Below are 26,525 nucleotides of genomic sequence, written 5' to 3' on the forward strand. Positions count from 1 at the left end.
TAATTTTAAAACTTGTATTCGAAAAAGCATAATTTCGAATTTTTAAAAAGAGTTAAATTTATTTATATATATCGTCTCCTACCTCTTAGACATAAGTAGTTTGATTTATTTCTAGTTATCCCTAAAAAATCCATCCTATATATTGAGGTTGGGTACTTCAATAATCTACAACTACAAGTCTGGAACCTTTTCCTTTCTACAACTCAAAATGACGAAATGGATATACTCTGAAGCACAATTGGATTCAATTTCTCCTGCAATAAAGACTGCTAATGGATTGATGCCTATCAAAGTCTGGCTCATTATTTGCAAGAAGTCATCGATTAGAACCGTCTTTGCACTAGTAAAGTGGTTATGCAAATGAATCAATTTAAACACAAGTCCACTTACAATAGCAAACCAATGACTTGATTATGATGAATGAATTAGGTCTGTGTTGCATCTTGGTAGAGTTCTCGCATTTCGGTAGAGCTATGGTGACTGATTCACTCTTTAAATAGTAATAATACTCAAATCTATCATTCCACCACAGTAAAATACTCGTATGATAATGCTCAAGGAGTGTTATCTGGATCTCAAAGTATATACAACATGACAAACCCAAAATTGGCGCACATCTTATTCTTGAGTGAGAGATATGTACATATTGTACATGCTTTACAATGCATTCTTTCTCACAGCAAAAACAAAAATTACACTCGTACACACACTAAACTGGCCTCAATTTGAAAGAATTTAAAGCAAAAGAATGAACTGATGCCTAAAACCCGCATTTTTCAAACTCACCAGCACTACCTACTTGTATTGTTCTCAAGGCTCTGTGCTACATACACTAAACAGAGAGCAAAACTCGTGATTCAAAACAAGGAGCTTTACCTAACATATATTCACATGATCTTTTGGTGGCATCAGTCACGCCCCAATCAGCGGTTGAAGCTTCAACAACCAATTACGCTTATCACGCAGAGATATTGTGATTTGGTCATTAGTGCTTGGGGAGCTACATCAGGGGGAGGTATGCACCTCCATGCCCTTTCCTCAGGATAAGGGGTCCAGCATTTTCAGGAACCTTATCCAATTCCCTGTTGCAAGCATCAATTACATCGTCAAACCCTGTCGCTGTGGTCGCCAAATGTAATTTTAACCTGAAGTCTCGAGTCCTTTTCAGCAAGCATCTAAATGATCTCCCTAGGTACTTTGCCCAATCTGCTGGCAGTCCTCCTCCAGTTAACCAGACGGAGAACTGGGACTGGTCGCCGCGGGCCTGCATTTCAGACCGATAAAATCTTGCAAGTTCGACAAGCATTGATGGCTGGAGAGGTAGCACAGCAACAAATTCAGCTACAAATTGCTCTGTAAGCTCTGGGTTGAGCATCTGTTCCCACAGCACTAGAGCCCATTCGCTTGGCTGGTTAAGACCATACGCTTCAGCAACAATTAGTGCCTCCTGAAACCGGGACTGCTCTACTAGTATTCGTCGTGCATTGGTTTCAGAAAGATCAAGCCATTTTGTGTCTGGCATTCGGATCTGGAGGGATACAAGTGATGCCTGAGCACAAGCTCTGCGAGTGTTGTTGCCAGCATCAACAGAAGAGTGAACTTCAGCAGCCTCAATGTAATATCTCATGGATTGAAGCAGGTCTTCATTTTGATCCTTGTCATAACGGTAAAACCACTGCTGAGATGATTGCCTTGCACGTAACTCCAAAAGAGAAGCAGTTTCATGCTTCATGTCAAAGTGATTGTAAACCTGAACAAGAGAAAAATGTAATGGACTCAATAAATGATTAACCAAAGGTGATATTTAGATTTTAAAGTGAAGGATGGAAAAAGGGGTCTAGTTTTTGTTATGGAGATCTGAAGATCATTTTGTACTTTTGGGGAACCACAGGGAATGGGTGGTAAGAGGATTGCTGAATATACGAACCATGGCAAATGCATCAAGATCATTTGGATTAAACTGCTTAAGAGATGTCAGAACAGCCATTCGGAATCCTCTAACCGCCTCAGCAGTACCACTGTTTGCATCTGCAGCAGCTGAATATTTTTGGAGGAGGAGATCCAGTTGGCCATTTTCGATAAGAATCCCAAGTATGAAATTTAGTGCATGGAAGTTTCCAACTCCTGTTATCAAGCGAGCAAGACATGAGAAATCACCCTCCCAAACATATGCTTCTACCCTCGTTGCAGCAAGAGCTACAAGCACATCAACTCCATCAAGGCATGCTGACAACTTGTAGAAGTGGTGTGATAGAATAAGCAGCTCAACCTGCATCAATTTTTGGGAAAAATAAAGTTACCACCTAAAATGATATCAGCACAAGAAAACGGGCCTTAGTAAGATAATGAATTCAATCGTCCTTGTTTCCATGAGAAAAGGGGCACCAGTCACGTAGTGGAGAAGAATTGAAATTATGAGTTCCTATGACAATGTCCATGCACTTGATGAACATTTCCAAAGTCCTTAGCCTTCACTGGTGGCATGAGGCCGGCATCATAGGCGGAAGTTGTACATGACTCGAATGAAGCAAGACTAAAGCTTTGCCCCTTGATATTTAAAGGAGAATAAACATTACCTCACATGCATGTGGTATTTCTTGCCCTGTGATTACTAATCTCATCAATGCATGGCCAATTTCTGAATCAGAAGGACAAAGCTCAGCCCATTTTAAGAAGTCAGAAAATCTCCATAGCAGTGGAGCAGGTCCCTCCTCCTTCTGAGAATCCATATATCCCCCACGATGTGCAGCTAATAGACCCTGAAAAACGTCGAAGGAATGCCAATTAATGGGAAAATCTAAAGAAGTTTCTCAAACAACTATATTTACACTGCTTGCTCAAACCAAGTAGGCCGAGCATGATAAAATAAAATAGTGTTTGCAGCAGTTCACGAATTAAAGTGGCATAAAATGTAATGGATTCACCAGAGGAAGAAAATTCTTCTTGGTCACTCCCAATTCCATAATAACAGCAGCACTGATAGTATCTAAATTTCAAATTCATACTCGAAGTATAAAATTAATTTAAATAAAAAACAGATTCACCTTTAGAAATGATTCAGCAAGAATTTGAGCAATACTGGCAGCTGGCATTGAGTGAGTTCGAACTAAAAGATTGGCTTCCTCAAAAGAATCTTGAGCTTTGAGAGAAAGCAATTGTAGAAGTTCAATTGGCTGCTTCTCAAAGGCCTCTGCAAATGTAAGACCTAGGACATTTGCAGCCTTCACAACAGATATTATTCTCCTGCACAGTCGACGTCCACTACCTTCCATAAGAATTGTTGCCAAACTCTCCAAGACCTACATTATTCAAGAATGCAATTAACAGTTGGATTATCAATTAGGTCTATGTACAGATAGCATTCAGCAAATGCTGAATGCAAAAAACAAAAAATGAATATACAAAATACCACAGCAAATAGAAGGCGTCCTTTCACATTCTCTTCCTAAATTCTAACATTGACATGCAAATGGGATGAATGGATTTGCAGACACGTTGAACCTCCTCCACAAGAATTCTCCAATACAAAGAAGAAAGAGGCAAAGCTGAACTATACCTTCAGGGGGTCAATCACCCAACTGTCAGTCGGTAGATTGTATGACTCTATGACCCAGCGCACTTCATCATCCAGCTCTGACATGAACGCTTTGTCGCTTGGAGTTGACAGAGCAGCAAGTTTCAGAGCAGCATCTACGAGTAAGAATTCAGATGGTGTGTTCTCAGGAGATAGCTTATTTTGCAGTTGCCTGGCCGCAGTTGTTTGCCCAAAATCCAACAAAGAAAGAACAGCCCTCTCTAGTTCAGCTGGTCCAACTCTTTCCTCCCACCTCGATAATGATGCATCTATTTTAAAGTGTTCATCCAGAAACTGTGTATCATCTCTGAGATTGTGCGGAGTATATTCAGACTCAAATTTCTTATCCACGGTATCAGATAAAGGCTTTTTTGATGATCCAAAGCCTTTTGCCCTCCTTTTCGTCTTTGTGCTCCCACCAGCAGTGGTGGAAAAGCTAGAGTCAACAGTTTGATTGATTCTAACATGTGGCTGACTATTTTCCCTATCATTCTTATCTGAAGATTTGAGACTCACTGCATTTATATGATTGTCCATTTTTGTAATAATGCTTGCAGTACGATCTATTAAGTTAGAACCCTTGCCAGCTCCAGGTTCCCGTGTGGCATAGGTTAATGAATCTTCACCCTCACTCTTCATCTGAGCTTCTGATTCCACAGCCAAGAGCCACACTCTAGTCTCAATTTCACGCAGATGGTGCAGCGGATAAAACCTGTAAATATAATTCATTCTGAGTACTTCATTGGGCACTGAAGGCAGATTTTTTAAGCAAAAAAATTGGGGTGGGGGAGGGGGGTTCTCACGGATTTGACTGGGTTATCGTTCCACTGAGCCATTGCAAAGCAAGTAGCAAAATTTCATGAAGTTCTCTGGCTGGAATATCTTTTTCAGCTGCCTCTGCATGTTTAAGGAAGAATTGTCCTGCCTAAAAACCAATAAAAGTAAAGAGTGACAAGCTGAAATGAAAACATAGGGCATAGGTGGTTGGCAACAATGTAACTCTGTACCACCAACACCCATCCATCCCCGTCTCACCCTACCGCACCAAAGATTAAAAGAAAAGAAGGAAAAAGATAGGAAACTTGAAAATCACAACCAGGACAAGGACAGCATTCCAGAGATGAGGGACACAATTAAGCACTAATGTGATGCCTAGTATTCCCCGAACTAAGTTTTTAGTCTCAAAATTTCACCTGCATTGCCGGGAAGGAATATCTGATGAAAAGTGTCTGGCAGTGGCTCCACAAAGCAACCCGCTCTTCTGGGACATCCCAAAGAAATTCCTTACATTCTGCAACCATGGCTTCAGCCTAGACATAAGCAGAAACATCAAAATGCATTTAGGACAAATATATGAAAAATTGAACAAGAAAACAAACCACAGATATATACTCGCACACATTGTAGTAGAAGCTGATGGTCGGTTAACAATCAAAGTACCAAAGAATATCGCTGTAAACTATGATAACCAGGCAACAAACCATGGTCCAACCTCCAAACTGTGACACTAAACACAACGTATCTAGCACTATAGGTTACATTAAGTACTTCAGTGACTGTACAGAGCTCATAAGTCACCTATAATGTTGGAAAATAGCTAGTTATTTGACAAAGGCCAAAGCAATCAATTAAACAGTCAAGTAAATGAACGATAAGCTTTTAGCATAAAACTCATGCTCACTTGATATTGCCTCCAGTAGCAATATGATTCAGGCCTCTTGTTATGAGAACAGTTCCAATGGACGCACATCACTCTATCACAGGAGTCATTCCCTGGTACTCCCCTAGTACCAGACTGACAAACAGCAGTGCTAGATACTGAAGCAACAGGATGGTGAACAAATGAACCCCAGAAGCCAAACACCAGCAGACAATTACAACGAAGATACGACCGGCAAGAATTTTCAGTAACTACTGGCTACCCGATAACAAATCATATGAATAATTAACAAGTGTGCACATGTAAAATGTAGGCATATTGTGAGGGCCATAATAGTCGATGCAACGCATTACTTGGCACTAGCACACTTCATATTGCAGTGTCGTGGCTACTGATTTAACCTAACTGGTGGTTCAGATCTGATTTTAGTTGTTAACAACTCAGAAAAGATGTAATCAAGGATTTGCTGGACCAACTTGTCGCATATGTAAAAATTCTATGAATCTCTAGTGGGCAAAAGTAATGTAGAAGATCCTAAGCAGCTCCTAGATGAAGAAATCAAGCAACTACATAAACGCAAAAGGTAACCTAAGGGTTAAGAACAAGAGATTTTTAGGAGTTTGCTTTGGTTTGTTCAAGGGCCAGTTTACTGACATTCTGCATACAGAAGAAGGACGTAGCCTGTTGCTGTCATGAGAATTTGGTTTCAGAACTACAAGATGACTGTTAAAAGTAGCAACAGAACGACTTTATACGATGACTTCAAGGCTTCAAGCTTATGTAAAACCATCCATCTCAGGTTCTTTAATTGAAAATGATATTACAGCGTCTTTTTAATGCTTCATCATGGAGCTGATTCCAACAAAGCTCTACACTATCTAGTGAATCTCTATCACAGTAGCCTTATGAGTTATGGCTTTTGACTATTACATCTGAGAAGGCCTTTACCTACCCGATGACAAAGAGCTCCCAGTGTAGTACAATCTTGAGTTATATAAAATTGGGTGACCTACATGGCAACCAAGTTTAAGGTTAATGCTTCTCTGCTATAACATGGCACCATGGCTTGTCTTGTATGGTGAAGTATTGAAGTAGTTTGAACTCTCATCTCAAAATGTTGAATCAACTTATGCAAGCTCACTCCTGTTTGTCTCAGAATTACACCTTTCCATTTGAGTACTGCCTGTTGGTGGTACTAAAGTGAAATATTCATTTGCCCACAGCACACTGTAAGCATGATGAGGAGCAAAAGAGTAGACAATCTTTTCTCAGTTTGCAAACTATTATGTCCTAAATGAGTATATGAATCTGGACAGTCTCTCCACAGTTGGTTGGTTTAGACAGTATATTCTAATTTGGTACTGCATTGGGCCAGGAGGCATCATACATACACATGAACCTCACTCTTGATTCCATATAAATGCAGCTTCAAATAATGTAGACACCGATCTCCCTAGTTTACATGAGGGGGAGATTTCTCACAAAAGCACTATTACCTGTCCATCACACAAGGTTGAAGGATTTTCACTTTTGTTCATTGGTTTAATATGATTAATTGATCAATCTCACCACAAAGCACCTAGCAATACAAGTGTCCACCATCTTTTAGCATAAAAGCAGATGACAACTCAAGTAGAAATTAATAGGAAAATTTTCTGGTAATTTTAGGTTGTAGTTACTCTAGAAAGTCATAATATGAAGAGAAACATAAGTAAGCAAGCTACTTTGATATGCAGTTACAGGAAAAAACAAACTTCGTGAGATCCTCTGCATATACTAATGGAAGACAGAAGCTGGAAGTTACCTGCATTTCAGTTACATGATTGGCTGCAGATTTCCAACGTGGTTCACCACTGGCCTCCAACTGCTTCGCCCAACTGCGAGCCTGTTCCCAATATCCATTCTTTTCTAAAGCGGATAGAAGCGAAGCATCATCAAATGTTTCATTTCCTAAGAGGGGGCACTCATCACTCCGCAGAGAAGGTTCAGCCATATCTATCTTCCAACATAGTTGCCCATACCGTGTTGCAGTAGACCCTCCATCACCAAAGTCAGTAGCAGCAAGGAGCCTCAGCAAGCCTCTTTTTTCATATGGAGATGGGCATGTCAAAAGCATCGCATCAGCAGCTTTCACAGCTGTGGAAATTGTCCATGAATTTCCAATTTTCCCTTCCCTTTCCCAGTGAGGTTGTGTATGAGGAGACTCTTCCTTAATTCTGATTGAAAAGGATCCAAGATGTGCTGAAGCCTCTGAAAGGCGCATTTGTGAGAAGGCCTAGGAAAGGAAAAAAAATCAGTTGATCAAATTATCCAGTTGAAGAGTGAGATTTTCTAATTAAAATAATGTAAAATACATAAAAATATCTGTTTTCAACCAAATCACAGTGTAAAATACATAAAAATAAGCTTTGCAACCAAATCATAGAGTGTAAAATACAAACAACCTAAGTAAAATGGGTATAAGAACAAACTCAGGAGAAGCACCAGAAACTTCTTTGTACTCTATACCTTGCTCAAACTGGAAGGTGAAATTAGGACTAAACTTTAGAACTCTTGCAAAGACCCATTCATATATAACATAATAATTTAGGCAGTTGCAATATTAAAAAAATGTAAATGAATGATTGGACAATCAGAAGACGTAGTTATTTTCAGATGACTTATGAACTGTCATGGTTTTGGAAGAAATAAGATATCTTACATACCCAAAATAGAAGCAACCTTCACTAGTAGGATTGACAATCACACCATACCATATGCGGAAATCAGGCATCAACATCCAGAAGGAATTCACAAAGCAATTGAGTAGATGGTTCGTTAGAGTATCAATTATAACAGAGAATTGCAGTTTTTCATGAATTACCAGATAATAATCAGAAACTAAGTTTAGTCTTGGCAAAGCTGACAACTCCTAGCAAGTAGGACATGCATTAGAGGGAAAGAAGAAAGCAATATTTCTATTTCCATATATACTGCTTTTTTCTACTTGTAATGATATTTCCTTTTTCTTTTTTTTTTTTTTTGAGAGGGATGCTTGTAATGACATTAAGTACAGTAGATTAACCAACCTGAAGAGCGCGAATAAAAGGTAACAGAGAGCATGAAGGAAGAAATATCTCGAAAGCTTGTAGCAAAGGGAGGAACAGGTGCTGCTCACAGAGCACAGCTACCATTCTTGACAAAGCAGTAGCCATGCCATTAGAATCAGTTGAAAGTATGGTATCTTCATCACCTAGTTTCTCCACTTCCTTGTCATAAATAACACCTTGTGTCTTGGAGACACCAGAACCTTTAGAAACTTGAGAGGCTGCCAAAGCCAAAGATTCCTCTGGAATGGGTCCCACGAGGCGTCGACGCTTTGAGTTTTTCCTGTTATAGTGAAATGTTATGGTTCTAGCACTAGCAGGGAGAGAATTAGTAGCCTCCACTGCAGCTCTGACATTGTTTGCAATTTGGGATGCAATATCATTAACTTTGATGGCTGAAGTCTCCCTGATAAGACATGAAATTTTAAACATTTTATTCTTACCAAACTAAAGAAAAAATCATAGTGGCAAAAGAAAAACATCCACAAGACCAACTGAGTAGAAATACTTGAAAAATTATAAACATTGTTACAATGACATGCTAGATCAAGGATGATAATCAAAACCTTGCCGCAGTTATTTCCAGCCAAACTGTTAGGCAGGATAATGGGGAGACATCAGGAAAGCAAGATGCAATCATAGCCAATATTGACCAACACAAGTTCTTAGCTTTTAGGAGAAGAGCCTCGCCAGGTCTTTCCTGTTTTTCACATTCTGCTATAATTCCGAATAATTCAACGGGGATGTAAAGGTTTTCATCTGACAAAAGAGTTCCAACCCTTCTTTCTGCAATATCCATGTTTGCCGAACTAACTTTTTTCCTAGACTGCATGCTTTTCAAAACTGTCAAAATGTGAACCTTTAAGCGTGGATCACTGAACTCCTTCGATGCCTGTCACACAGCAGACAATACAAGTACAATTGCATCAGCAGTTTCAGTTGAAATACCAAGAAGGTAGTCCACAGCAAAGGAGATTTTTCCTGAAAAAAGCATTTCTTATAGGGATATGAAGCTTACCACTTGGATTACTGTTTCAAAGGGATATTTTCCAACCTGGGCTTCTGACAAAAACCCAACCTAGTTTGACGAAAACAAATGACTTTACTCTTAGAAACCAGAAAAGCCAATGATTAACATGATAAAAATGAAAAAGGGATATCAGAAAAGTGTACCCAATCATTATCCCTTGCTAAGACAGCAAGATATTTAGTGCTTAAAGGAATGTTATGCATCTGACAAAAAGCTGTGACCAATTGCCACTGCTGGCTCGTGGCTTTCTGTTGAGACCTTAAATCCGCTCCACTTCCATTTCCATTTGACAACCATGATCCGCATGTTACTCCATTGGATGCCAATGGAAGACTTGCTTTTTCCAAATGCTGCAGAACAAGCAGCAGGGCTCGTGATGGTTGATTGTCACCTTTCTGCATTATGTTCCTGGAACATTTATGAAGATAATCGTCTGCCAGTGATCGTGCAAGAGATTCTGTTACATCAAATTCAGCAGGTGTTGGAAGAAGTACAGAGCCCCTAGGGGATAGTTGCCTATAGTGATTGTTGTCAGCAGACTTGTAGAAAGAAGATATCCTTCTCAAGGCAGTAATATCAATTCGGAGAGTACTAGCAGATAAGCCACATAGCTCCAAAAGAAACGCACATGAGGCCACCAATACAGTGTCGTCGAAATGCTCAATAGCAAGAGGTATAACCTGAAAAGGTTAAAAAATGAGGGTCAGAGTTCTACTGCAACCTGCGAGTAGAGCAAAAAGACATTATTGAGTTTAACTTTCCAGTTTTACTTTGAATATTTAAGCAATCCCTGAAAATTAGGACCTTTTTGCTTTGCTTGATGTTGGGGTATACAATCCCTCGTGCCCTCCCACCCCCCCCCCCCCCAACCAAAAAAACCCACCCCAGGTACCCTACTTCGTTTACTGGTTGGTTTGGAAAATCTTTTGTTACAACCCCTTGGAGCACGGTATATAAAATTAAACACGTGGACCTCGGTTGCGGTGGATGTACAAGTGGAAATACACCTATGCCCCTACCACAACGCAAACCTAAAATACAAAATTTATAATAAAACGTGAGACAAAATAAATGTGTTCATTTGTAATATACATAAATATAATTCTTTTCACATGTTAAAAATTACGTATTAGAAACATGATAAATCAGAATCAATTATGTACAAAATGTGAAACAATATAAATTTGTATAGATATAGTTTTAGTGTCTTACAAATCCATAAAAAACTAATAAAAAATAATAAGATGTGCACAATTATAATTATAATACAATGATGGTCATAAAACTAATTTAACTTAAATATAAAATGACATGCTATGACTATATTAAAATGGATAAACTAATTAATAAAAATAAAGGATAAATGAAAGTCATTGTACAAAAGCATTAAAGAATATTAGTGTATAAAATGACACAATGAATATGTTTACAATAAATTATAAACATAATCTACAGTTTAATTTAATCTTGTATCAATGATGTAACGGTGTACATTAAAATGTAAACTTAAAGCTAATATTAATCTGATAATAATGATACAGCTAAATATAGTTACCACAAATTATAAAATGGATATAATCTGAAAAAAAATATTAATTTCAGATAATCTACTCAAAACGGATTCAACTGCAATGTATTTGGTAAAAATATGAAACTAAAGTAAAATACATAGTGACTATAATGTTGAGAATAAAACCAACAAAACAATCATAGTCAAGGATAAGTTAAATTATCACAAACAAGATAGAATAACTTTGTCTGTAATAAATTAGGTAAAGAACCAGCTTGTTGGGTAAAATTCTTTGTAGGAAAATTGAACACTGCTGACGGGTTACCATTTCATGCTTCAGTTATAAGGTTTACCTAGCTAAGATCTTTAGGATCAATATCAGTTAGTTTCATCCTTGTTTATTTATTTCACATCCAGATATGTCTCCATCTTTTGCTAGATTTGTTGTTTTCTACTTTTAATCAGCAGTATCCAAAGATCCTATCAGAATGTGTCCTTAGACTTTGATCATCTCAAACCCTACACTACATTGGGCTTTACATTATCATAACAACAGAAAGATTTTATAATTAGCACCTCCTTATAGGTTCCCCCTGGATATGTAGCTTCTACTTCGAATATATTTCGTTCTATCATCCTTGTACTTTTATATATACCCAAGAGCCAAAAAAGAAAGGGATATCCAAAGTTGTCGATTTCTAGTTCTTGAAGAGTTGAAGTTGCAAAGGAAAATGGTTTAGTACATCCTTCACAGATAACAAAATACTACCTCGCTAGATTACTCTCCTAAAATAAAAGTTCATGTAACTTCAGAGATCTGTAGTAGACATCACATGGACATAAACTAAATTGACCTATTGAAGAGGACTCTTTGACAGGACAACAGGACTATAATTAGAAACCTGGAGGACATTTACCATTCCTTTACAACAGTCCCTAGCTCAGTTCAACCTAGGACGCCTAGATTCTTTTAACTCCATCTTACTACACAGAGCATCATGTCTCCAGATAAAGGACAAAAAGTCCATAGTCCTAATGACAAGTCCCTCATCCTCAATTGGAACCAAAATATCCTACTCCAGTTCCTGACTTCACACAAATAGCAGATCTAGTTCTAGGTTTTTTTCTGATCGCACAACTTAAAGCAATCTATGCCAGAAACACAGAGAACAGAACAGTCAAAAGAAATGAATTCATCACAGTATTCGCAGAATGATTTTTCTGTTCAGGTCCGCAAAAACTAGTCATGGAAGGTACTACCCGAGCAAAAATAAACATGCAGGCAAAACATAGTTAGTTCTGGTGCAGCTTATCAATGATGATTTCCTTTTAGTTATGCATAATGTACTTGGTACTTACAGATGAAAGAAGTGACTCTTCACTCTCCATTATTGGTGCAAGAAGGGTTTGTACATCTGATTGGACATTAGTTTGCCCACTCGATGGGGTTTCAGATTGTCCCCGATGCTTATCATCAGACTTCAACTTATGGACCCTTGCTGATAACAGATGATCTAAAGCGGCCAATGCACGTCCACGGTGCAAATAGTGTTCAAGTCCGATCTCAGCTCCCTAACACCAATTAAGCAAATTAAAATATCATGCAACAACAGAGGAGACAAAAAGGCCATTTGATTAAGTGAAAATTTAGGCAATGGATTCATAATCTCATTTAGGTAACGCAAGGGAAGAGCAATCATTTCAACTTGGGTTCCTGACAATTCACAAGTAGTGAACTTTTATGAGAGACCAATTAGAGAGTTTAGAATCTGGAATCAGTTTGCAACACATAATAATGATTAGAGACAGAGATCATACATCTAAAGAAGAAGCATAGAGTTCCTCCTCTATGTGTTTTTGGACAGAAGCTTCCCAGGATGTGGCGCTAATCTGAGCATGACCACTGGAATTTACAATATAATAGATGTCTCTCAGCATTGAAAGTTCTTCAGTCTCTGAATCAGCTAAGGATTGCCAGCCAATTGGCCCCTGGTCAGACAGAAAATTTAGGTAAAAGGAGAAAGTCTAGCAATAAGTCATAGATTACTTATTGTGCAACTGACGAAGGCTATCATCAATAGGAAACGGGTTTTACATGGTAAATTTGCATACAGATACAATTGAAGTAGTAAAAAATTAAATATACCCCCAATGATAAAGAGACAAATCTATAATAACTGCAATAATCAAGCAAGTTTCAGAGCAACCTGCACATAGAGCTGAATCAATCTTCTGACAGCCTTAGGGAACCAGCATGGAATCATCTGCAGAATTGAGGTATCTCGTACAGAAGAGAAGAATACACCTTCCCGCCAATTCAAGTAGTCTAACAAATCAGAATAGCCTGAAACTATACACCAAAGGAAACAATTAGAGAACCATAAAAGATGACGAGGGTGTAGGTCATGCAGACAAATTGAGTAAGATAAGGCTGTATACCTTTTGTCTTAAGAACCAAATTGTTGCAAGGAGGATCCTGACCAAAACATGCTGCCACGAGGGTGTTCCACAACGTAGGGAACCGTTGCAGGGCTGGTCTAAGGTTCTCCAAGGTGCATTGAGCAGAGCTACAACGCCTATTTACACTACCACTGCTAAGGCAGTCTTGCAGAGGAATAGGAGCAAATATCAATGTGGCTAAAGCTGCCATTTCCCCTGCTCCTTCTGCTATGTCATCAACCGCTTGAATGATGTCATCAGTCTCCAAAACATTAAGTTTATTCCCTGGAATTAAATTACGGGAAGCAACTGCGCGGGCATTAGAAAATGATGCATCATATTCTCTACCCTTGATCCTCAGCAAGAGCAAGCACTTTGCCCACTCATTATCACCCTGCAAAAGCATGCACTATGAACAACGAACCTCAAAGGTTGAACTAACATAAAGCATGACATTTGCCCCATAAAAAGTCTCTGAGAATATATAACTTAAGAACTGCAAAACATTTTGAAGGCAAAAAAATTATCTGTGTGTCTACCATACACCACATATATCACTTAAAACCAGAAAACAAAAAATGAGATGAAGAAATCATAAACAAATGTACTTACTGCTGCATCCAGAAAAAAGGAAAGTGAATCATGGTCAATAGCCAGGCTGTGAAGATCTAGATAAATGTCCAGAAGGTTCAGCAAGTTATACTGGGAGCAGAAGTGTATAACAACTTTATGTAGTGCTTGAACTGTGTCTGGACTAATTGATGCATCACCAATAACTAGTATTGAATCAGATGAGCTGTCGTTGGCTTCATCCAGAAATGAATCATCATGCATGTCAATCATAAAACCTGACTGGGCCAGCAAAGGTACAATATCTGCTGTACCAGGCCAATAATCAGCTAAAAAGATAAGTTTTTTTGCAAGCTGCTGTTCCATAAGCATTCTTAACCACATGGAGCATGTCCTATTTGCAGAAAACCTGAAAACTCTGATGCTTGGAACATTTATACACACTGCATCCAACTCTTCAAGAAAGTTCGTGTAATTGTTATATCCTGGAATCCCCTCCCCATACTCAATCGACGAAGCTGGATGTACATCATCCAAGCGGATGCTAAGGCTTCCATAGGACAGTGCATACGATGGAATTACCTCAAGCAGCTTGGAAACTTCTAACCAGTCATTGTGGCATACATGGTACTCAAGTTGTGATTCCCACAATACATTAACACCCATTAGGAGAGGTTGGTCCAGCAGTATCTACACAAGGAGAAAAAGAATATTAAATGTCGGCAGTTCCATTGGAAAAATTTTCTTGAAATCCTTAACAAAAGAACCAAGGTACTTCATTGCCTTAATAAGATTTTGGCCAGTCAAAAGGGAGATATGCATATACATTCTTGATTGCATGCTAGAAACAGTTAGCAAAATGGTGTCACAAATTCCAATATCGAGAATTGACCAGAAAAATGATTTTACTGCAATGCGTTCGCATTTTTCATCACTTCTTTTTTCAGATAAACTAATTTGGCATGGAAAAGAAAGTATGGAGCTGTATAGTGAGGTTGAACTTTGTCAGAAAGTCAAACGGAGCGCCGCACATCTCGATTTAAGAAACAACTGAAAAGGAACAAATATAAATGGTACTATGGCAAGGTGCTGCCCATGTTTTGGGTTTAGGGTTTAGGGTCCAGGGAAAAAGGAGATTCGAACACGGACCATGGAAGATGTGAAGCCCACTCAAGAGTCAATCAACTGGCATGTAAAGGCGCTATGGGAGCTGACACCTTGGTCTATAGGTAAAGGGTGTATGAATGATAGAAGTATTGAGTTTCATTGTCAGTCAGATATATTGGTTTTGCTCCAAAACATTTGGTTCTTCCTATCACTTTGAATGAAAATGTGCAAACTCGGTGCCCCTTGCTTAGGTTGAGTCTGTGACATGAATCAGAATTCAAAGAATGAATCCCAATAAAGCAGGTGTGGCAAGTGTCATCTCCTGCCACCTGAAAAGGAACAAAGGTTTCTCACTGAAATGGATCTGTGTAATTTATATATCATGCCCCTGGACAATAACCACACCTCCAAAAAACTCAACAAGCTTCTTTGAGATTCCTACAGACTAAATCAAAATGACACATAAAACCTTGATCCACTCAAGAAACATAAAACTATAAATGCATTTCAGAACTGCAAAATGCTCACATATATATTCATAAACTGAGTTGACAAATTACACGTGAGATATAGAATTAAATGATGCACCAGAAGACACTGTTATAAGTACAAGATGCTGAAGGGCGAAGAATAGCAAGAAATGTCAACATCAAGATGAAAAAGACAACTAATATTTCCAACGGGCAAGTCATAATATTAGTTCTAAAGCTTCACATTTGTGCCAATATGGTTATTTTCAGAAAATGCAACATCCAACTTACACGGTCAATAACTCTTTGATCCCAGGCATCAGACCATGCCACAGCAGCAGCCCAATAAGCAGCATGACTGCTGTCATCATCAACTTCAGCAGCAACAGATTGTTCGTCAACAGTTGTCCATGAACCCAAAACAACTCCATCTATCTCACCACACAAAATTATAAGATTTTTAAATAGTGGATGCACTAGGCGTAGACTTATCTCCCCAAGTGCTGCTTCAGCAGATGTTCTCTTAAGCTCTTTTTGCTGGGTAGCCAGAGTACTGAAGAAACTACTGCAAGGATACACCCTCTTTGGCAAAAACATAATAGTGTTAGCACAAACGTAATTTCACATTGATATAATCTCTTAGATCTTCGAAAGGTTAAGTATAAACTGTGTCACATACCTCTATCAGTGATACCATCTCCAGTATCTTTAACTCATGTGGTCCAAGGTATCCATATCTTTTCATCTCTTCAGCAACTTGCACCCGAAGAGATCTTCTAACAGTGCCAAACACTAACTGTTTCAGGGCAGTTTCAACATCCTCCCCAAGCTTTTGCAATGTGGTTATAGCAAGCCCTATCTCACCCTATCCATTGCAACTCACAAATAATCAGAACAAGCATGAAGAAATTCTTTTCCAAATAACTAACAAAACGAAACTAACCTTTACAAATAAATCATACGAAATTGCCCTTCCAGCTACTCGGACATCATTAAAGGTATCATGAGTTTCTGATCCAGGTAAAGAACTATTAAGATTATGAAGATGCAGTCTGAGTACTGCCAAAGGAAGACGGCCAGAGAGTAATGCATCTTTAACAACAGTTTTAAGGTCCATATTATCCAACTCCCAACGTGCAATCATATCTTTAGGATTCTCAATTTGAATAGTCTTCTTTCCAAAAGCACTTCCTCCAGGAACTAGGATTGCACTATCGAAGTTCTGAAAATCTGTGGTTTTAGCACCAACTGTATCTGCAGACACTAAAGCAAGGGTTTCCATGTTGCCCAAGTCTGTCGCAGATGGAGGATGTGCAGTTTCACGTCGATCTGGCATATTCAACAATAAGGCATCTTCTGAAACAACTGGACCCTTGGCTTCATCCTCAGATAAGTCTGCGCTTATCAAATTCGGCAACCCTGCATTGTTGGTCTAAAGACACAGGAAAGTTTTCCATTAATTATAATGACTGAATAGCACAAATACAATAAGCAAAATGATTCAAGAACTTACCAACGGTTTGCCTGGCCTTTTTAGTTTGGCATTTAGTTGCCCCTGCAAACTACGGATAATCACCAAAAGTTGTGCCATTTCCTTCAGGCTTCTTGTGTTGCCCTCTTCATCATGTTCTTTATCTGTTAACTCTAATGGAAGAGCAAAACCTTCATTACCTCCAGCATCCCATGGCCTCACAACCGCTTTCTTATGCTGCAATAGGCCATATTTACGTATGACCCTAGTTGCATAACCAGTGGCTAATGCTAGAAGCCTGTATCACATTTATTGAGGTCTAATAATTTAAATACAACCAATCCATTGAAAAGAAAAACCAACTGAAACTTATTTAAGCACACTCGATGTGGTTATAAATCTGTGTAGCTTTATGCAAACTATTCTACACATGCCAAATAAATATTCAAATATCATCTACCATAATATAATGCTTCAAAGATGAAAGATAAATATGATTGGTATGCACTTAATAACTTGAAACGAGAATTGATGTTCTTCCTCACTCCCCTCCCACCAGCTCAGCAAATAACAGAAAAACTGAACGAAAATGCACCACTAAACTTGAGACAATTAGCCAACGTAATTCAAAGTATAATATATCAAAAGATAAAATATTCACAGGACCTATTCGACCACCCATATGAGGTACTTCAGAATCCATCTTTCCTGGTTAGACATAGGAATAGCCACAGTTACATGGTATTTGAAGAGCCCTACACATTGTAGGAAGATGAAATTCACTTCCACAGAGCTGAAAAAAAGAATAAGGACAGAGAGAGTTCACTTTTGAGCAATACTTTCTAAAGACCAGAGTTTTCAAATTTGCCCTGGACAGGAGGGAAATGGATTACAAAGCCTCGCAATGATATCATTTTGTGGACTCAGGTTCTTTTGCCTGAATGGTTGATGTTGGAGACCCATCTGATTGAGAAAGCTTGAAAAGCTAGATGACAACCAAAACAGTGAAAAACCTAATGTGGTGTCCTAATGGGATCCTATAATGACTTCAAGCTCTGAACTTCTCTCATCTGTATTCTTTTGATGTTTGAGATTCGGCTGGTGAATTCCGAGATTTTTTTCCCTTCATTAAGCCTCACCTATTCATGAAAGGGTTGGCAAGAGACCTACTTGTTTAGGAGGGAACATATATCTAACCTCCATTATACCTATGGTGGAAAACAAAGGGCAAGAGTGGCTGAACCCATTTAACTCACTTCTCTTAACCAAACTGAAATATCCAAAAGAGAGGGGGACTACGATTGGTTTAACCTGAACCACAATTTACAAACAAAAAGAGAAATAGAAAGGTCAGAACATTCCTATAGATTCATTCTCTAAGTGACAACATATATGTCACATCAAACAAACTCTCCACTTGGCCCCGTGTATTTGACAACTAAAATATTACTGGTTTGTCACAAGTCTGTGTGCAGAAATCTCAGATGTCGTTGTAACTTGTGTGCCTACTCTTAATTAAGGCACTTACAATTATACTGCAGAAAGAAAGACAGAGTTATCCTTCATTCAGGTCTTTGGTTTAGCCTTGATACCTAGAGACATTAATGAATTTTACACTATCACTACATGAAAATTCAACACTTAGAAAACCCAACCCCATTACCATTATATAGTCCAGCACCTACTTCTGAGATGAAAGTGCAGAGAAATAGTTGCTGATTGCAACGGTTAAGACTTTTGACTAGCATATAATTATCAGAAAATGCATCTTTCTTTTATTGAGTTCCATCGCAAGCTATAAGTCCTATGCAGCTAATTCCTTTAACATTTAAGATAAGGTAGCTGATAAACACGGTCTAAATCATACCTTGATGCAGCAGAAACCTCATTGTCGTTGCTTACTTTATAGGACATCAAATAAACAGCAGCAAAGAGCAACCTCAAGATACCTTCCACTGCCAGATTCACCCCCATAAGCGTTTCTAAAGAACTGTTTGTCCAATTGAGAAGCAGAAGTTTAGGTTCCATCACAGCATGCTTCCAAGTAAATAAGTCTCAAACAAAATGTTGATGAGAAAGCATCATACAACCATTCAGGCATACAAATTAAATTTCCGGTACTTTTTGCATCAGCCTGCTCATATTCTAAATGAAAAAATTAAGTAAAGACCACAGCGAGATAGTGAATCTTACTTCTCAATTTCATCAAATTCCAGGTAGCACAAAGCCAACTGCAAGCGGCGGATCCTAGAAATGCCCAAGTCCCACCCTGGAAGCATTTCAATGTCAGCTGTTATGCATATCCTCTTTTTTCTTATGTCTTTCCTCTTTAATGATATAGAAAGCATTTCAATGTCAGCTGCTTTACATCTCACTTTTCTTATGTCTTTCCTCTTTAATTAACAATGCGTCTAATACTTAGCATAGATGTAATATGGCATCTAATGATAGCAATATCGGATGAAAGTAATAAATGCAAAGTGAATCTATGACATAAATGGTCAAAGTCCAAATCCCATCTTAAATGGAGCAGCATCTGTTCAAGAAAACAATTGGCTGATTCAACTTATCATATCTTAGCATACCATCATATCAATAGTTCAACATGTGGTTTGGATATCAACTTGTAAAAGTTAATTCAACTATTTCTCTATAACATCATGTTAGGTTAATAAACACACCAGACCAATGCATTACAGTGAAATTAAGCCAAGCATCAAAACATAGCATGTACAACCATCCTAGTTAATTATGCTATACTTCTGCTTATCACATGGTCTCCCTCTGCATAAACCATGATTAGAATTCAAACAAAAAGAACACAAACCATCAAGTAACATATCATGTATCAGTGAACAATGAAAGGACAAAACAAGTATCCAAAAAGCTTGAAGAAGTTTTCAAGTTTGGGTTTGAAAATAGAGCATAAAATATAATAACAATGTAGAGAACAACAAGGGCAGTGAAATACTCCCTCCATCAAGTCATCAACAAACAATTGTTCTCATCTAAACTGGGACACGAGTTTCATACAAGAGATGAAAAGGCAAACTTCAACATGTACTTATAGTTGTAGCCTCAAAACGGTAGTTCACAAATGGTGTCTGCAATTAAGGATGCATTAGAAGTTGCTACATTAGAAAATCCAACAGAATCTATAAACATCCCAAAATGAGAAACAGGATCCTCCATTTCTGGATGGAGTAAGTATTATTTATTCTTATAGAGGTTCTTACCATTTTCTAGGCATAACTTTTCTGCGACTTCAGGTCCTTCATATAGAAGAACTTTATCCAAAACCTCTAGTTTCCAAGGTGACCAAGGTTTTTTAATTCCAGAAATTTCCATAAGATTACCAGCTCTACATTTTGTGCTGCCAGTACAATATGGTATGCTGTATCCAACTGCTTCCACAGGAAAAAAAATTGAGGCCACTGAAATTGAGGGAAGAACAACAGAAAGCCCCTTTTGTGTCACTAAAAACAAAAATCCATGGAAATTGCAGCCAACAGCTTCGACAGAAGAGGTTTCCCAACTTTGCATGTTATAGTTTACATCGTCATTCACAATGAAATCTAATTGTAGATTGGCATGCCCAACCTGACACCCTTTCTTCTCAGAACCATATCGTTTAGTGATGCGAGTAATTCCAAAAGGAGAACAACAAAGAACATCGTCTTCACTGGATGCACATGGTGGTAGAAAAACTTTCCTCATGAGGCAGGATCGATAATCAGAAACCAGGAACTTCTTCTGATTCATTATCTGTCTTGCACCTGAAGAGGAAGTGATGTACGGATCATAGTTACTCCTCCAATTCTTGATATTAATATCTTCATTTTTCAAGCGCTCATAGCTTGGAAAACTACCTAAGGAGTATGAATTTTTACCCTGTACTGGTAATCTACTAATGTCTCGAGGTGACTTATTATTAAAGAGTACCCTTTGGTAGCCAATTTCAGCACCCCCAACCTCCCAGCCAGTTAAAAGTCCAAGGTCCAGATGGTGCTGATAAGGGAGCACATTTTCAAACGAAAAAAGGTCCTCTGATACATGGGCATCAGGAAGTATAACATAAGTTACACCAGATTCATCCATCACACCCAACAATGAGGAGTGAGGAAATACAAAGAGCCTTCTAAACCTCCTGGTAAAACTACCAATTCGGTGCCACAACTTTTCATGCATTTGATTAAGAACATTACTATCATTTTTTCGCTCCTGAGGGCTTAGACAATGGCCAGGACCGATAATATTTGCAACCTCAAGCAAGGCTAGAAATTTACCAGTCATGGAACCATAAAATGCGATCAAGCCAGAGGTACTCAGACAAATAAGAAATTTATGAGAAAAGGTAAAGTCCGTCCACTCAAATGGGCCTTTGTCTACATTTTCATCAAGCTTTGCTGCGTATACCCACTGTATTCCACAAGTAACAATTTTGGCCACAGCAATCCGAATGTTACTATAATTTTCATCATTCACATGGCTGGCAACAAGAGGTCTAGGATTAATCATGGATAGAGCAAATCCAACTAACTGATACGAATTGTTAGAGAACACTTTGACACATTTATACGAACAGCTCGCTGCACCACTTCTAGAGTTAGTCACACTATCATCCTCAAGTTTCAGGTGAGATGAACTGAGACTTGTATCTGATTCATTCTGAAAAGGATGCACAACTGACATGCTGCCATTAGCTTGATCAACAGATGTGGGACTACCATGAGAAAGTAAGTCCAAGAACTGTGAATCCTGATCAAATAGCCTAAATGAAACAACTATGTTATTGGGAAATGATGGTCTATCCGGAAACCTGGTACAAACAGTATTACCAGATGTTAATGTTTCTACTTTAGTCAATAAAGTCCGCATCCATATCTTTGGACTTGCTGACTGCCCACCCTCCATAGCTTCTGGATGAAAAGTATTTGACCTTTCTGGAGAGGCCTTAAGAGGAGATTTTGATTCTTCCTGAACATCCAAACTGGAAGATAACATCGTGGATGGGCCCCACTCTACCCACATCCCTTCCCCAACAACACTTGCTTGTAACGGTTTTATTACTTCATTAGATTCATTGAATCGAGAAAAAGCATGTACAACCACCCCCTCTTTTCCTGACAAAAAAAGTAACTCCTGAAATGAAGCCTCTTCATGCCTATCAAATGTATCCCCACATAGACCCCAGGCCACAGAATCTATATCAGATATAAATGCAGGTGTGGATCCTGAAAAGATAAGTCCTGATGCATAACCAATACCACCATCCAAGTCTGCATATCCAGAGCCAGAGATATTCTCCCCTGAACCAGAAATACTAGGCACACCCGATTCAGTGGGATTAACAAATGTTTCATCAGGAATAATTTCAGGATCCTCATCTTTCATGCATCGACCTGCAAAAAAGAATACATAAACAAAATTCCTTGAAAACAAATGCAGTGTGCTATCAAAATGAAGGTTCGATGAAACTTAGGAAGTCACCTTTAACTAAGGGAAGAAACAATGCCTCAGAATCATATGAAAGCAACAGCAAGGACTTCCTTGTTGGAGAAATAAAACCTTCTTTAAAATTGGAAGGATTGTATGGAAATTCAGAAGGACCCCATTTCCGCAAGTGCAGTACTGGAAGGTCATCGTCATCTGGATGACAATTGAAATCCATACTGGCCCCTGCATACAGCGAATAACCCAAGAGATATTCAACACTTATCCATAAAGCACTGCCGAAAAGCATAGAAAGAAAGACATATGAGACTTTAACATGGAGCAACTCAGTTCTAGAAGCTCCTTCCCAACAAATTAACTAAATTAAAAGATAAAATAAAAGATTCCACCAATACAAAAGCATTCCACAAACAACGAAAATTCAAACAACATAACTCCAATCGGCAACTAAAACATTCAAAAATCAAGAAAGCATAAAAGGCTCGAAAGCATCAGTCATTTCACTCTTTTCCTGCCGGAACAATCACAACCCATACTAAAACAAGCTAAAATCCAACTAAACCCATAACTCAACTACATCTCTTTCAGTTTCCAGCATCCCAATCAAGCTCAATAAATAAATTGAGATAACAAAAATGAAAAATCACGTATATATCATACATATGCATATAAAACAGTAGCGCTGCGCGGTGAACCTGATACGATGACGAGCTAAACGATCGGTCTCATCAATGAAACTGCATCCCCCTTTCTCTTTCGCTTTCTGAGATTGGATTAAGGGAAAAATGGAAAATGGAAATTGCGAAAATTTGGGGGCACGATGGCTTGATTTATTTATTTTATATTTTATGTGCTTTATTTTATTCATTCTATTGTATCATTTGCATTTATTTGAAACTGAAAAATTCAAAAAAGGACCCGAATCTCTGGGTACAGTACAGTATGGCCCCAAAGTCAGAGAAATATTTCAAGTAGGTCCTCATCATGGTACCTTTCTCTCTTTCTTTTTTTTTCTATTAACAGTATAAATTACAACATACTCCCGTAAAATTTTCATAATTATAAATATCTCTGAAATTAATAATTATCTAACAAAAATCCTCATTCGATGGGATATCACGAGAAGATAATTGTTAGACAATCGTTCATTCGGTAGGGTATTTGTAATTTTTCAAAAAAAAAAATGGAGTATTTTTAGTTATGACGGATTTTATGAGAGTCCCTTGTAATTTACCCTTTATTAATATTTTGGTCTAAATAGCTCATACCATTAGAGAAAATAAATTCCCTATATTATAAATAACTATAATTTAAAAATTATCAATACTATCTCCCATGACCGAATAGAAACAATATGAAAATTTAAATTTTGATCACGATCAATCGACAGTTGCCCTGGTGGCCAAAACATTTGACATGATTCTTAGCGATGGTTAATATTTTTATCTTACTAGCAGAAATAATGAGTAATTATCACTGTACAATCGTAATGAATTAATATTTACCATAATTTTTTTATTATGGTGATTAATTATGACAAAAAAAAAATCATATGCAATTAAGTGTATAACTAATTATTTTATTTAATTGAAATTTAGTCCAAAGTATGATTTACTATATGAAAAAATGACCAATTTCATCATTTATTGCTTATATGATCATAGTAATTGCAGCAAGTTACAATGATTATGTGATTTATTGTAATAGTCTTGAGAATAATAAAAAATGGAAAGTGTTCAATTGGAACATAAAAACGTGACTAAATTGGTCCTAGTTACTCTTCGGGATAGAGTGGAAGAAAGGAGTGGATTCTCGAACGCGGAAAAGGATCCAATGAATTCGAAAGAATTGAACGAGGAGCCGTATGAGGTGAAAATCTCATGTACGGTTCTGCAGATTTTTTTCTAATTCAATTATGTGATAAGAAAAAAACTATCATAATATTCCTCTGATATTTATCCACTAAATAATATATAGTAATTTAGCCCAAAACAAATAGAAGAATATACATATGTATATAAAATTCCATCCCTTATTTTCTCGAATAAATGTGTTTCATATTTTAATTTTAGGAGATTTGATAAAATTACATTTAATATATAATGTTTTTATTTTTTTTTTAAAAAAAGGTGTCAGTATCAAAGTACAATTCTAGCAACCAAAAAAGAGACAAAAGTGGTTGTCCCCCTTTTCTTTATAAAAGAAATTAGGCATGGCCGCACGTCAGTGCTTGTGTATATAATAAATAATCGTTTCAAGCTATATTATTAAATAAAAATAAAATATATAAACTAATATATTATATTTTTTTTAAAAAAAATCAATTTAGAAGTATTATCCATGTGATAATAGAAAAATTGGTGTGCGGTGTCATAAATCATTATTTGTGGGTGAAAAGGGCTTTTATTTTTCATACTAATCGTTGTGGCACGTTATTCCTACGTGCATATAATAAATAATTTTTTATATTTTAAAATATATTATAAATAAGAGTAGAACATATAAATCAACACATTACATTGATAGAAAGATAGAAAGATAGAAAGAAAAATAATAATAATTTAACAATTAATGTAAATTTTAAAAAATTGAATAAGTTAGTTATTTTATACATTTTTTACTTCGTAAATAATTGGTGCAGCGGTGCTGTTAACCGCCATTTGTGAGTTTGGAGAAACTTTTCTTTTTATATTAGTGTGGATGATAGAATCAAAACTTCAAAACTTTTAAATATATTTTTCAAACAGCATTGGACTTTGGCTTAAGCCGTTTAGCTTTTCCTCGTAAATAATGTAAGTGGTAATAAATGTGGCAATGAGAACATACCTATTATTTGGGGGGCTATGTATTTATGGTAATGGCCAACTTGTATAAATCAATAACGATCAGACGATTATCAAAGCTAGTGATGTCTTGAACCAACTTCGAGTCAAAATAGTGGGTTATTGGAGTGTTCCATCATTTTTATAGAAGATGTTTTAGTCATTTATTGGTCTAAGTATGATCACTGCATCAAATTTGAACCTAAGTGCAATTTTAAGTGATACAAATATTCCCCAATCCATGTAAAAGGAGAGTGTTTTGTTGCCCGGCTCAATCCACAAACGTCGTAGTACAACGTAAGCCCTGTCTTGAATCGTATTAGACGTTTGTGAATGGGACAATGAAACACTCCCATCCTACATCCTCAAGAACCTTAATAGCATCAATAAGATATGCTCAATAGCATTTTGTTATGAGCTCAATCCATGTAATAAGAAAGAAATAAAGTACACCATATCTAGAGGTTTAAGACCTATTCTTAATGAATGTGAGAAGAAAGTACTACATTATGTTCAAAGTTACGGTAATTACGATAAATTACAATAAGCTTTCTTGAATTTTTGTGCAATTATGAATACCTCATTATTTATTGAGAAATTACATATACCTTTATGATATTGATAAAATTATACAATTCTTGAACGAAAGCTCTATAATTGTCAAGTTTGTTTTTACTGTATTTAAAAAAACTTGAAAATTTGTACAAAAGAATCGGGCAAGTGGATGGAAAAATTTAAAAATTGAAAATAATTATCCACTTAGTCCATAAAAAATTTAAAAATTAAATAAAATTATAATTTATAATCCACAAGAAAGTGTTTTAATTAGCTCACCACAGAAAATGAATGAAAACGTAACAAAGACTAGCGGATTATGCTAGGTGTTGGACGACTATTAAAATCAAGAAGGTATTAATAAATTTTTTAAATAATAATAAGGTATTTATAATTATATCAAAATCATAAGAGCTCGTTGCAATTTACTTTTTTCGATTGAATGGAGTTTTATTTCTTTTGCACCACTTTCATAGGGATGGAGACATAATCTAGAAATGGATAAATGCTATGATGACTTTAATTATAGTAATTATACTTTTCCAAACCTTTAAAAAGTGATTATAGTAAGGGTGAAAAAACGAGTCGAGTTCGATAAAAAAATTTAGCTCTCATTCGATCAGCTCAAAACTTTTTGGTAAAGTACATAATTCGAACTCGAGCTTGAGCATTTTCTTTAAATTTTATTTATAATTAAAATAAAAATTATTTTAGAATATTTATTTATTATGTTAGATTGACAAGTCCAAATTATTTTTAATAAAAAGATATTCTTAA

At 37.0% G+C, this 26,525-nt stretch overlaps 1 protein-coding gene across 2 annotated transcripts; it reads right to left on the reverse strand.

The window, feature by feature from the left end:
• Positions 1 to 597: 597 nt before the first annotated feature.
• On the reverse strand, positions 598 to 23,215 carry LOC105178313 (spatacsin carboxy-terminus protein). Of its 2 annotated transcripts, none has more exons than XM_011101772.3 (26): positions 23,067 to 23,215; positions 22,408 to 22,596; positions 20,154 to 22,319; positions 19,111 to 19,186; positions 18,785 to 18,907; positions 16,960 to 17,215; positions 16,390 to 16,878; positions 16,126 to 16,311; positions 15,738 to 16,028; positions 13,912 to 14,559; positions 13,300 to 13,693; positions 13,068 to 13,210; positions 12,679 to 12,849; positions 12,220 to 12,432; positions 9,494 to 10,030; positions 9,339 to 9,398; positions 8,887 to 9,212; positions 8,303 to 8,726; positions 7,039 to 7,509; positions 4,768 to 4,884; positions 4,378 to 4,499; positions 3,557 to 4,286; positions 3,045 to 3,299; positions 2,577 to 2,759; positions 1,928 to 2,269; positions 598 to 1,750 (listed from the first exon to the last, which is right to left on the reverse strand). In XM_011101772.3, the coding sequence occupies exons 2-26, from the start codon at positions 22,586 to 22,588 to the stop codon at positions 1,001 to 1,003; spliced, it is 9,654 nt and encodes a 3,217-aa protein (XP_011100074.2). In that variant the 5' UTR covers positions 22,589 to 22,596; positions 23,067 to 23,215; the 3' UTR covers positions 598 to 1,000. The 2 variants fall into 2 exon arrangements, with proteins under 2 accessions (XP_011100074.2, XP_011100075.2); XM_011101773.3 differs by having other exon boundaries at positions 23,032 to 23,195.
• Between the last annotated feature and the right edge of the window lie 3,310 nt (positions 23,216 to 26,525).

Source organism: Sesamum indicum, linkage group LG9 (genome assembly GCF_026168435.1).
Source record: "Sesamum indicum cultivar Baizhima isolate 11 linkage group LG9, ASM2616843v1, whole genome shotgun sequence".
Lineage (NCBI taxonomy): Eukaryota > Viridiplantae > Streptophyta > Magnoliopsida > Lamiales > Pedaliaceae > Sesamum > Sesamum indicum.

Coding starts and splice junctions, on each gene's coding strand:
- LOC105178313 (XM_011101772.3), bottom strand. CDS start 22,588: ATGGATTTCAATTGTCATCCAGATGACGATGACCTTCCAGTACTGCAC. Junction 10,031..12,219: donor AAGAGTCACTTCTTTCATCT/GTAAGTACCAAG, acceptor TAACCTTTTCAG/GTTATACCTCTTGCTATTGA. Junction 2,760..3,044: donor TTGCTGAATCATTTCTAAAG/GTGAATCTGTTT, acceptor GACGTTTTTCAG/GGTCTATTAGCTGCACATCG.